The following is a 10387-nucleotide window of genomic DNA, read 5'->3' on the forward strand; positions in this document are numbered from 1 at the left end:
ATGCTATTCTTTTGTTTTAGTGTCAAAAAGAACTAATCGCACTGGATGTATATTTGCTCGATGAAATGCTGTAATAAAGGACTACATTTTACTAAATAAAAGTGCATCCTTACTGCTTAAAATGACGCACCGTATTCGGAATAATCGACTTGTTTTATGCAATAAATTCATCTCTTAAGGTGGACGTTAAGCTAAAGGCTTGACCATGAAAACAATGCAAGCGACACTATTTCGAAACAGACTCACATTAGCAAGGTTTAAAATATTATTAGTAGGCTTCAAGGGTGGGTAAAAAATACTTTCAAAATATTGTGTAATTCTCCTTAATAAACAATTATGTTGGAGTCAATATGCACCCAGTTGTAAGTAGATGGAATATATTTGTAATACAAATGAATACAAACAGCCCTGCCCTACAGCTATTTCCCGCTGCATCGCACAAATAGCTATAAACAAGTTCGTATGGGTACTTAATTATGCAAATTTAAGTAATTATCGGTGCAGGGTTATCGGATAGCGTTATATGAGTATGTAAGAGGGAGAAATCACATTTAATGTTTTAGCTAATTAATATATTATCAGGGTTATATCTGTGCGTATTTATGGTCAACACTTCGTCGCTTTCTGCAGCGACTTCGGGACGGCATTTGTTCAAAGGAGTCACGAAGCTGACGGCGCTGCCTTTGGCGCATACAAATGACGAATGTCGTCTGCAAAAATTTAATTTTATTTTTTTGTTGCTTTTTTATGTTGGCAACACACTTTTGGGCATGTTTTAATGTCATTATATAATCAGCACAAGTCGCACAAATTGTTCAAAATTAAACAGAAAAAGATCTTTAGGGTTTTTGGTTGCTACGATACATATGTGTTTGTGGAGAGGCACAGGCGCGGACATAAAGCTCTGACAGCAGTTTTGTATGCTCTTTAGTTGTAGGCACATCATTTAAATTTTATTTACACACACACACACACGCATTTAAGCACACACACACACATCTGAGCTGTGTTTACATGTTTATGTTTTAAGTAAGTGGGTATTGTTGGTGGCATGTTTATGTTTATAAAAATTTACGAGCGTGCCTCGGCACGTCGACTCGTTTGGTCTTCAGCTCTAGCTTCAGCTCCGAGTTCGGATTTGGGCAAGCTATGGCCATTTGGCTTGTGGCAAAACCACTAAAGGCACACACACAGCAGATTGTTATCGGCGTAATGTTAATTTCCAGCATTTAAAAGTGTAATTAACTCAATTTGAAATATTAAGCGCAAGACCTCAACCTCACCGATCCACGCTCAATACAAAAGACTTAGGAAACAAACTCGGGACAACTACTCGTATTGAGCCGTGCGAGTGGACAAAAGGAAGCAGGAAACCATGTCAGGCATGTAGATATTTCGACGTGAGTCACACAAGCGGCTCGTGCTGCAGTAGCCTCCTGTTCAAACACTTGACACGTATTCCTGGAAGCCGCAACCTGCAGCACTCGCAGTTGCCCCCTGAATTTCTAATTAGACTGCACCCGGGCAATCGAAGAGGCATGATTGTGCGTTGCGAGTGTATTTATGCGTTCATATACATACATATTTACGTACACTGCATTGATCGTGCTGCCGCATTACACTGAAAGAATTACTAACGCACTTGCTGGAAACGCACAGCTTAATTATAGTAGATATTATAGTAATTTGAATAGATTTCTCCTTCTTAGGCCTTTCTAGCTTATAGGATGCCTTTTATAAATGTTTCTCCTATGTCGACAGTCCAGGTTTGTTGACATACTTGTAAATAAATAAACGAAAAATAAATAGGTGCGCTACAAACACATGAACCAAGAATCAAGTTAAATCAAAATCTTTACATAAATCTAAGTCACTTCTCACGTTTGATGCCTTTTATATTCAAGTAATTTTATCATTAATCAGGTTACTTAATCCATTATCAAGAAATGGAATAATTTATTAGGTATTAATACTTACATTCATATAAGATTTCAGCAGCTATCTATATTTCCGAAACAGTTACAAACAATTTGAATCACTTTTCAAAGAAATTGATCGCTGCATTCGGTTGTAAGAAATATGCCATTCAGTTGAGCGTCAGTGGTAATGGAAATAATTTAAGCATCACCCTTTGGAATGCTATTTATATTGTCCAATCGAATTCAAAATGGTAAAACGGCAAAATAGTTAAAAATGAATACACTTTAAAAAAAGAAGACCTTCAATAATTCATTCATCAATAAATATAACGTATTATGCTTAAATACTCTTAATTTTATGGAAGGATACAAACATTTTGCCTAACGCCATCACGTTGATTTCGAAACCTTAGGCACTCCAACATTTTCCAAATTAGAATTGTTTCATAAGTACAATTTATTCTAGAACGGGTTTTTTTTTTAAATGTTGCTAAATCCAGTACTCAAGAGATGTTGCAATCAATACTTAAATTAAGGCTTGGTAGCATATTTTGTTGTATTTCTTTTAGCTCAGATCTGAGCCAAAGAGCATTCTTTTTTTCAAGTGTACGAGTATTTATGAGTTCGTATGCCGCTGCCATCGATCACACAGTCACTTTCAGAGTCTTCGGATTCGTCTGCGACCATGTCGGCTACTGGGTGGGCAGGAGCCTTCACGTGGAAACGGGTGTGGAGACGCGCACATGCATTCAACTACCAGTGTTGGCTGCGCCTTAAATGCGACTATAAATTATTTGGACAAGTCGTTTGGAATATTTGATTCGTTGTTCTAGACCAGCGCTGCTGTCAATACGTTTTAATTTATGAGCTTGGCAGCATTTGATTTTTTTTTTTAATGTTTTTTTTTTTTATTATTATTTTATAATTGTCTTTAGTGGTTTTATAATTTGCTCAGATTTGTTTTCATTTAAAGATAATTTAGTTGGATCAGAATATTTGGTTAATTGTTCAATATAAATAAAGATAGCTTTAATTTCTTTTACATTTTTTTTTGTGTTAGTGAGGGAAATTATACAGTTAGCGTGCCGGCGCTTGCATTTTAAAGCGGAAGTAAATCACAAAAGCAGAAATGTGTGCTGCGTCTAAAACACAACAATGTTTTTCTCTATCCTACATGTATCAATTTTAAGTTCAATCTTTTATTGGATTATTTCATTATCTATGGCGTTTAGGCATCAACGATTTTGAAATTTGTTTCGCTCAAAGCAATTACCTGATATACATACATATAAATAATTTGGATACAAATATAGATTTCCTTTAAATAAAAATAGTAATTTTGAACTAATCACACCAACGAAACACTAAAAATAGGCTTATAGGTAGTTGACACAATCAATAAACAGGGGGAAAGGCTCTATGTGTAGATGGGCGACGAAATTTGGCTACGACATGCAATATAAGTGTATAACCGATAACTTGCGTGTTTGTGTGTGTTTTGTGTTTCCGACTGCAAGCATCTTAATAATTTAACAAAACTTAATCTTAATACAGAATCCCATTATATAATTTTTCGATTGCAGTTTTGTTCTCCATTTTGTTTTGTTAATCTTTTTTTTTTTGTTTTTGTGAACTAGAAATTCGAGACTTTTTGTCTTAACAACGAGCACCCGCCAAAAACGAACTTCGCACACTGACTACCACACTTACGAATAAATGAGTAGAAAAAAAATCAGTTGAAGTTACATACAAGCATACATACAAACATATCTAGCCATTACAACAGTTTTACAGCAAATATTAAAATTCATACATCAGCCTACTCAATAGTTGATTTGCTCATCATTGTTTCATCGCCTTGCAAAAGTTATTATTACATATATAGTTCCTGTGTGTGTGTGTGTGTATGTGCCCGTTTGAATGTTGTTTTTGTGTTCGTGTGTGTATATATATGAGTGTGTATTTACGTTAGTTATTCTAGTCTAACGGCTTTGGCTTTTCGAATGTTGTATTAACCACTGCAACGTTATGTCAATATTATCCTTTTCTTTACAAGAAATACTATAACAGCAGATTTCGCGATCCTGTATACTCGACAGATTCCTAAAATACAAAGAAATACGTAAATAGAACACTTTCTTCCAGAGAAAAGCTTAGGTACTCACATTCTCTCAATTAGGCCGGTTTCATCGAGCGCACCTGGAAGATCACGTTTGTTGCCCAATACGAGCACTGGAATGCCATTCAGCTGTGGTTTGTCCAGCAGCGAGTGCAACTCATTGCGTGAGGCTTCCATTTTCTCCAAATCGGCTGCATCGACCATATAGCTACGGAGTTATTAAAACTGTCAGTGCTAGCTTTATAACGTTGCTGCATTTGTAGTACTTACACGATTGCATTGACGCCACGACAATAGCGTTCCCACATCGAACGGAACCGGGGTTGACCACCAATGTCCCACACTTTGATCGTCACATTGCCTTTAGTGATTTTTCTCATATTGAAGCCGACTGTGGGTATCATATCTTCAGCAAATTGACCAGACTGGAGGAGAAGACATATTATCTACATTAGTCAATTATCAATAAAAGCAGCTTTAAAACATTTTGAACAAGTATACGTTTGATATCGCCGGCCTGCGGGTACATTCAGAAACTCTATTGTATGACTCACTCCCCAAACCCGCACACAAAGGCACACAATCATGCAATCGGCAAAACAATTCAGCTTCATTTCGGAGCATTTAAGCTAGTATACCGGGCTGCGTATTGGGGGCACAACTTATCAGCTATATGCAATAATATGCGTGGCAGGCGGGGATGTCGATGGTCGGTGTGAGCTGATAATGCGTCATTGTCTTGAGCAGGGCAGCAATTTATTGATTAAAGCGAAACACACTGCGCTAAAAGAAGTTAGCATAACATTAATAATTAATGCCGAAACAGGAACAACAACTACAACAAATGCCAATCAATATCAAATAGCATACATTGGTCGATTGGTCACCGTCCACCATGTTTGATTGCCCGCAGAACGGCGTTAGTTTACGGTTTTTTTTCGCGATAGTTGCCTTTGGCTCCCTCTCCAGACAGACCTGCCCAGCCCGTTTTTGCAACAACAAAAAAAATACTCACTGCAATAACATTGACGAACGTCGTTTTGCCAGAAAACTGTAAGCCGACAAGCGTAAGCTCCATCTCCTCTTTCCAGAAGATACTCTTAAACCAGTCTAGGATTCTGTTTATTAGCGCTAACATTCTGGCCGCTTAGGTTTTGTTTTCTTTTTGCAAAATTTTCCCCACAAATAGCGTCTTTCTTTGCATTGGCCGAGTTTTCGACTTAGTGCACGGTTGCACGCCAGCTCGATACAATTGGTCAGTATTTATCGGTGCTGCAGCCCTCGCTTCAATTCTATCGATTGTCGAGCACTTGCATGTGTTTATGGTGACTGTCAATTGAAGAATACACCGGCAAACAGACAAAATGGTAAGTAATTGACGTTTGTTTTAATGTTTTGCTTATTAATAATATGTATTTGTAGGCGAGAAATGCGGAAAAGGCAATGTAAGTATGCAACTATTGTAAAATTACAATAATTTAATTAAGTTTTCCCCTGGAACGTCAGGACAACTTTGGCACGCTGGCGCGCTGCTAAAGAAATTGAATCTGGCGAAAAGGAGCGTCGTCCATATCTGGCATCTGAATGCAAGGATTTGCCAAAATGCGAAAAGTTTCGCCTGGAGATCATCCGTGAAATATCTAAAAAGGTCGCACAAATTCAAAACGGTAATTAGCTTATGTGCATATCAGCAAGTAGCTAAAATTTCCTTATTTTTGCAGCGGGTCTTGGCGAGTTCCGTATTAGGGACCTCAACGATGAGATCAATAAGCTGTTGCGTGAGAAACGGCACTGGGAGAATCAAATATCTGCACTCGGTGGTCCTCACTATCGCCGCTATGGACCTAAAATGTTCGATGCGGAGGGTCGCGAAGTGCCGGGTAATCGTGGGTATAAGTACTTTGGTGCTGCCAAGGACTTGCCGGGTGTGCGTGAACTGTTTGAGCAGGAACCGCCACCTCCACCGCGTAAAACACGCGCCGAGCTGATGAAAGACATCGATGCCGAATATTATGGCTATCGGGACGACGAGGATGGCGTACTAATTCCCTTGGAGGAACGTATTGAGCGTGCCGCTTTACTGAAAGCCGTGCAAGAATGGCGAGAGAAAATGGCGCGTGACGGACGTATTGTGGACGAGGAAGAAGAAGACGATGACATTTATCCGCTTTCGGGGCCGGCGCGCGAAGCTGTGGAGGATGCCAAGGCACGTGCTCTCGAAGAAGACCCCTTGGGCTTGCTCGCGCCCAGATTCACCGCCCATGTACCGGTGCCAACACAGAAGGATGTACAGGAAGCGCTATTAGAGAAGCGCAAACAGGAGCTATTACAAAAATATGTAGGGGCTGTTACAAAATAACATTTCTTAATTTTAAGATTAAGTCTTGTAGAATAGTCGTAAGTAATTATCACACAGAGAGTTGTTTTTGAAACATTATGACAATCGTCTCCATTTTAGCGTGCTGCGAACTTTCCACCCAGTTCTTTTAACTCGCGCAACACGAAAACTGTAAGGTCGGCACGAATGCTTTAACTTTAAAATTTATAAAATAATTATGTAAAAAAAACTATTCGAAAGTAATGTTGCATCTAAACGTCCTATACAAATACATTATAAATTTCTATTTAAAAAACGTATTTCATATTGTATATGTATGTATATAACTAGCCGTATACTACAACCTCATCATGAATGAAATAATTAATCGTCAATTTTATTTAACAAATTTAATGATTGTCCACGTTGGACAGTTTTAAATAAAAAAACTTCTAATACAAAAAAAATGTATATAACAATAACAAAATAATGTAAAACAAAGGATGGTAGGCCCCTTGTCAAATACATATACTATAGTATACAAGTATATGTGTGGGTTTTCGAAGGCGGGAGATGTTTCAACATTATTTGGATAAGGGAATTTCGCGCATAAAAATGGCTTTTAATAGTTTATAGGATTGTCTTAATGTATAATATCCTAACCAGTTTACCTGATCAATTTTTCAATTGTAATAAATATAGCATAGGTAATCCTGCAACTGATCTTGTTTTGTAATAAGATTTTCCAAACCTATATCCGACTCTTTTGACTCCAAAGTTTTAAGTATAATTGTGTACTTCTTGCACTACTTGTATTTTGTTTATTTGAACACAATAATCGAGGAATCAGAATATATTGATATGTTGTCAGAATGTTGTCAGCATATTTCATAAAAATAAATCCAAATAAAAGAACGAACCCACTGAGGTCAAAGATTCTCATTTTATTACCATTTAGGTAAGACGTTTTATAAAGTTGAGCAGTAAGAGACCAGGTTCCATTAGAACCCTTCAATGCGGTTTAGACTTAGTAATAGCGTAAGTAGAATGTAGTTTGTTATTTATGTGCAATACATTAATTGCATTAATTTCATTTGAAATTATTTTTAATAACGATCGCGGAAGCCACCACTACGGCGGCCACCACCAAATCCCTGATCACGACCACCTCCCACAGGCCCGCGACCACGAACACCCTCAGCAGCACGACGTTCTTTCATTGCATTGAAACGCTCCGCCATTTTTCGCAATTCCGCCGGAACTTCCTGCCCGGCTTCCTCCATGATGTTAATCAGATCTTTGGCCATGGCCCAGTCCTCGCGCGTTATAAAGCTAATCGAAGTGCCACTACGTCCGGCGCGGCCCGTTCGTCCAACACGATGCACATACTCCTCGATGTTACGGGGAAAATCATAGTTAATGACATGACTAAAAAATGAATTAAAATAATAGTAATATTAATCAAAAAGTCAGTCCAATTTATATGTTTCAGAAGAATTTTGAAAGCTCACGTTATGTCCTCAATGTCCAGACCACGCGAAGCCACATCTGTGGCAATTAAAATGTGAACCATTCCAGACTTAATATCGGCAATAGCCTGCTCGCGATCACTTTGATCGCGATTGCCGTGAATGCATTGGGTGTTGTAGCCGTCTAGCGTGAGATCACTTGACAAATCATCAGCACGCGCCTTGCGGCCACAAAAAACAATTATTTTATCATTTTGTTTCATGTTTTTGACAAATGATTTAATTGTGGAGTATTTGTCACTGTCGTTCTCGAGCAGTTCGATTACCTGCTTCACTGAGTGCGTAGCAGCTAGATCGAGTGATCCCACGCACACCTGTATGGGATTGTTCATGTACTTTTGGGCGAGACGGCGCACGCCTGGTGGCCAAGTGGCCGAGGTCATGATCGTCTGTCGATCTGGGCGTATATCTAACAACACCTTTCGAATCTGTGGCTCAAAGCCCATATCAAGCATACGATCTGCCTCATCCAAGACCAAATACGTAACGGATGACACGTCGATAACATTTGCCTGAACCAAATCGTTAAGGCGCCCCGGTGTACAAATTATTATTTCCGCACCTCGTTCTACATCCGAAATTTGTAGCTGACGACTTCCTCCACCGTAGACGCAAACGCTGCCAAAATTAGGGGAATACAAATAAATACAGAAAAATGTAGGGCACAACAACAATAACTCACGCTTTCATGCCACGGAAGGAATATTTCTTCACCTCCATTTCAATCTGCAAGGCTAACTCACGAGTGGGCGCCAATACTAGTACATTTGCCCCGCCCCTTTGGCCACGAGGGGTGCTCTGATATTCCGTGTGTATCATGCCCGGCAGCAAGAAGGCCAGCGTTTTTCCCGTGCCCGTCTGAGCAATGCCAATTAAGTCGTGACCCTTTAGCAATACAGGCCAAGCCTGTGACTGTATAGGTGATGGCTTCGAAAAGCCCTGCTTTTCAATCTCTGCCAATAGATCAGGGTACTCGGCAAAGCATTGCTTGAAATGCCAAACAGGGTTGGGAATTGGATCCAAAGGTTGATTCTCACTGTTCTCATTCTCAAAAACATGCGACACAGTTATGTTGTTATTTTCTACGCGAAGCCGGTCCGCCTCTGCCTGAGGCAAATTCGCCACCTCTGGCCATTCCTTGTAGAAGTTCTTGGTCAGAGGCGGCAATTTCGCCCAACGTGCCTTCTGCGCAGCAATCTAAGGAATTGGATGATAATAAGGAACAACTTTTCTTTTTATAAGTTGATTTTAAAATTGTTTGACGAACCGAAGCTTTGTTTAAAGCGTCCCAATCAATGAACCCGGTCAAGTCTCCATCTGTCGGAATGGCGCTCGGTGGTGGAGCAAAATCGTAATTGCTACCACTGTTGTAACGTTGTCCTCCCTCTCCACCCGACCTACCATAACTTTTTCCACTGAATCCGCCACCTACGCTGCCGGTCGACTGGCGATTGTCTTCACTTATTTGTTGGCGTATCTCATTGGCTGCATCGCTAACATTGAGCTTGGAATTGCCCAAGACTTTCACCTCCAAATTGGCTTTATCAATGTTGATGCGTACATTGAAATCATTTTGCAGGCGGGTTACGTTCGATCCTGCTCGCCCAATCACACGGCCTACCATGCTTGTACTGATTTTGATTGCCTCACAAAAGGTGTATTCGCGATGATTATCTCTATCGCGTCCAGGTTCTCTGTTCCTTCGCTCGTCATTTCTTTGACCTTGACCGTTACGACGGTCTCGTGAGGCATCATCGTCCCAACGCAAGCTACTCTGATACTTCTCGTTGAAGCGTTCATAAGAAATTTTTGGCGGCTCCGGCTCCGTATAATGTGGATCATCCCAATCTAATGTCGTCATGCTCGGTTTTCTGCAACTGATTTTCAAAAGCTTTATTGATCCGCAAAATGCAAAACACAAATTTCAATGTGTTCCTGCACGTTTAGTATTTTTTGCAGACGTAAGCGAAAAACGGTAAATTTCGAGAAATAATTCTACAAAACTGGCAAGCGTGGTCGCTGGCTCAACTCACAAATAACTTTGAATTGAAGGTTGCACAATAGCTTTTTGGTGAATTTCCGTCGCCGTTTTAAAAATTATTATCGTTTTAAATTTAATAAATTATCCAAGCATCCAAAAACGACCGGAAAAATTGAACTCTCTGTACAATGACAGTGTTGAAAAAGGACATGGCTATCGCCCGCTGCATTTAATTTCGATTCATCTGTCATGTATCGATGTACATACATACATGAGCATGAAGTAGTTCATCACTTCATCAAGTGATGGCAAAGCTTGGTAGTAGTGGTTTTTTAATTTTTAACCGTTTGTTTTTTTTATACACAATTTTTCCTTAAATTTTTCTATAGTATAGTAGGGTTTTCAACAGGCTTCAAAAATATGCTGTTTTTATATTTTTTTAATAATGGATAAGTTTTTCATGGTCATTGCGATTTGGGGTTGTGAAGTTTTGAATGTTACAAATGTACATACATATGTATG

At 39.3% G+C, this 10387-nt stretch overlaps 3 protein-coding genes across 7 annotated transcripts; 1 reads left to right on the forward strand and 2 right to left on the reverse strand.

Annotated features, from left to right (window-relative positions):
- Window positions 1–3098: 3098 nt before the first annotated feature.
- On the reverse strand, window positions 3099–5233 carry LOC115620910 (ADP-ribosylation factor-like protein 8). Its single transcript, XM_030514402.1, has 4 exons — window positions 5054–5233; window positions 4309–4463; window positions 4085–4246; window positions 3099–4022 (listed from the first exon to the last, which is right to left on the reverse strand). The coding sequence occupies exons 1-4, from the start codon at window positions 5174–5176 to the stop codon at window positions 3902–3904; spliced, it is 561 nt and encodes a 186-aa protein (XP_030370262.1). The 5' UTR covers window positions 5177–5233; the 3' UTR covers window positions 3099–3901.
- Window positions 5234–5368: 135 nt separating this feature from the next.
- LOC115621276 (pre-mRNA-splicing factor ISY1 homolog) lies at window positions 5369–6671 on the forward strand. Of its 2 annotated transcripts, XM_030514880.1 has the most exons (5): window positions 5369–5405; window positions 5461–5483; window positions 5545–5705; window positions 5760–6435; window positions 6497–6671. In XM_030514880.1, the coding sequence occupies exons 1-4, from the start codon at window positions 5403–5405 to the stop codon at window positions 6395–6397; spliced, it is 825 nt and encodes a 274-aa protein (XP_030370740.1). In that variant the 5' UTR covers window positions 5369–5402; the 3' UTR covers window positions 6398–6435; window positions 6497–6671. The 2 variants fall into 2 exon arrangements, with proteins under 2 accessions (XP_030370740.1, XP_030370739.1); XM_030514879.1 differs by having other exon boundaries at window positions 5760–6671.
- A 608-nt stretch (window positions 6672–7279) lies between these two features.
- On the reverse strand, window positions 7280–10171 carry LOC115620797 (probable ATP-dependent RNA helicase DDX43). Of its 4 annotated transcripts, XM_030514219.1 has the most exons (6): window positions 10137–10171; window positions 9152–9761; window positions 8567–9081; window positions 8151–8502; window positions 7867–8045; window positions 7280–7783 (listed from the first exon to the last, which is right to left on the reverse strand). In XM_030514219.1, exons 1-6 carry the CDS (start codon window positions 10154–10156, stop codon window positions 7462–7464), a joined length of 1998 nt encoding a protein of 665 aa, XP_030370079.1. In that variant the 5' UTR covers window positions 10157–10171; the 3' UTR covers window positions 7280–7461. The 4 variants fall into 4 exon arrangements, with proteins under 4 accessions (XP_030370079.1, XP_030370076.1, XP_030370077.1 ...); XM_030514216.1 differs by having other exon boundaries at window positions 7867–8502; XM_030514217.1 differs by lacking the exon at window positions 10137–10171 and adding an exon at window positions 9918–10049 and having other exon boundaries at window positions 7867–8502.
- Between the last annotated feature and the right edge of the window lie 216 nt (window positions 10172–10387).

The sequence above is a fragment of the Scaptodrosophila lebanonensis genome, unplaced genomic scaffold (assembly GCF_003285725.1).
Source record: "Scaptodrosophila lebanonensis strain 11010-0011.00,11010-0021.00 unplaced genomic scaffold, SlebRS2 tig00000024-arrow-pilon, whole genome shotgun sequence".
NCBI lineage: Eukaryota > Metazoa > Arthropoda > Insecta > Diptera > Drosophilidae > Scaptodrosophila > Scaptodrosophila lebanonensis.

Excerpts from the sequence above, each read along its gene's own strand:
- LOC115620910 (XM_030514402.1), bottom strand. The coding sequence starts at position 5,176 with ATGTTAGCGCTAATAAACAGAATCCTAGACTGGTTTAAGAGTATCTTC. Across the intron at positions 4,247-4,308 it reads CGTGGCGTCAATGCAATCGT|CTATATGGTCGATGCAGCCG; the intron begins GTAAGTACTACA and ends ATAACTCCGTAG. Across the intron at positions 4,023-4,084 it reads ACCGGCCTAATTGAGAGAAT|GAATCTGTCGAGTATACAGG; the intron begins GTGAGTACCTAA and ends TTTGTATTTTAG.
- LOC115621276 (XM_030514879.1), top strand. Across the intron at positions 5,484-5,544 it reads AGAAATGCGGAAAAGGCAAT|GACAACTTTGGCACGCTGGC; the intron begins GTAAGTATGCAA and ends CTGGAACGTCAG. Across the intron at positions 5,706-5,759 it reads GGTCGCACAAATTCAAAACG|CGGGTCTTGGCGAGTTCCGT; the intron begins GTAATTAGCTTA and ends TTATTTTTGCAG.
- LOC115620797 (XM_030514216.1), bottom strand. The coding sequence starts at position 10,156 with ATGAACTACTTCATGCTCAT. Across the intron at positions 9,082-9,151 it reads ACGCTTTAAACAAAGCTTCG|ATTGCTGCGCAGAAGGCACG; the intron begins GTTCGTCAAACA and ends CCAATTCCTTAG. Across the intron at positions 7,784-7,866 it reads CTGGACATTGAGGACATAAC|TCATGTCATTAACTATGATT; the intron begins GTGAGCTTTCAA and ends TTCATTTTTTAG.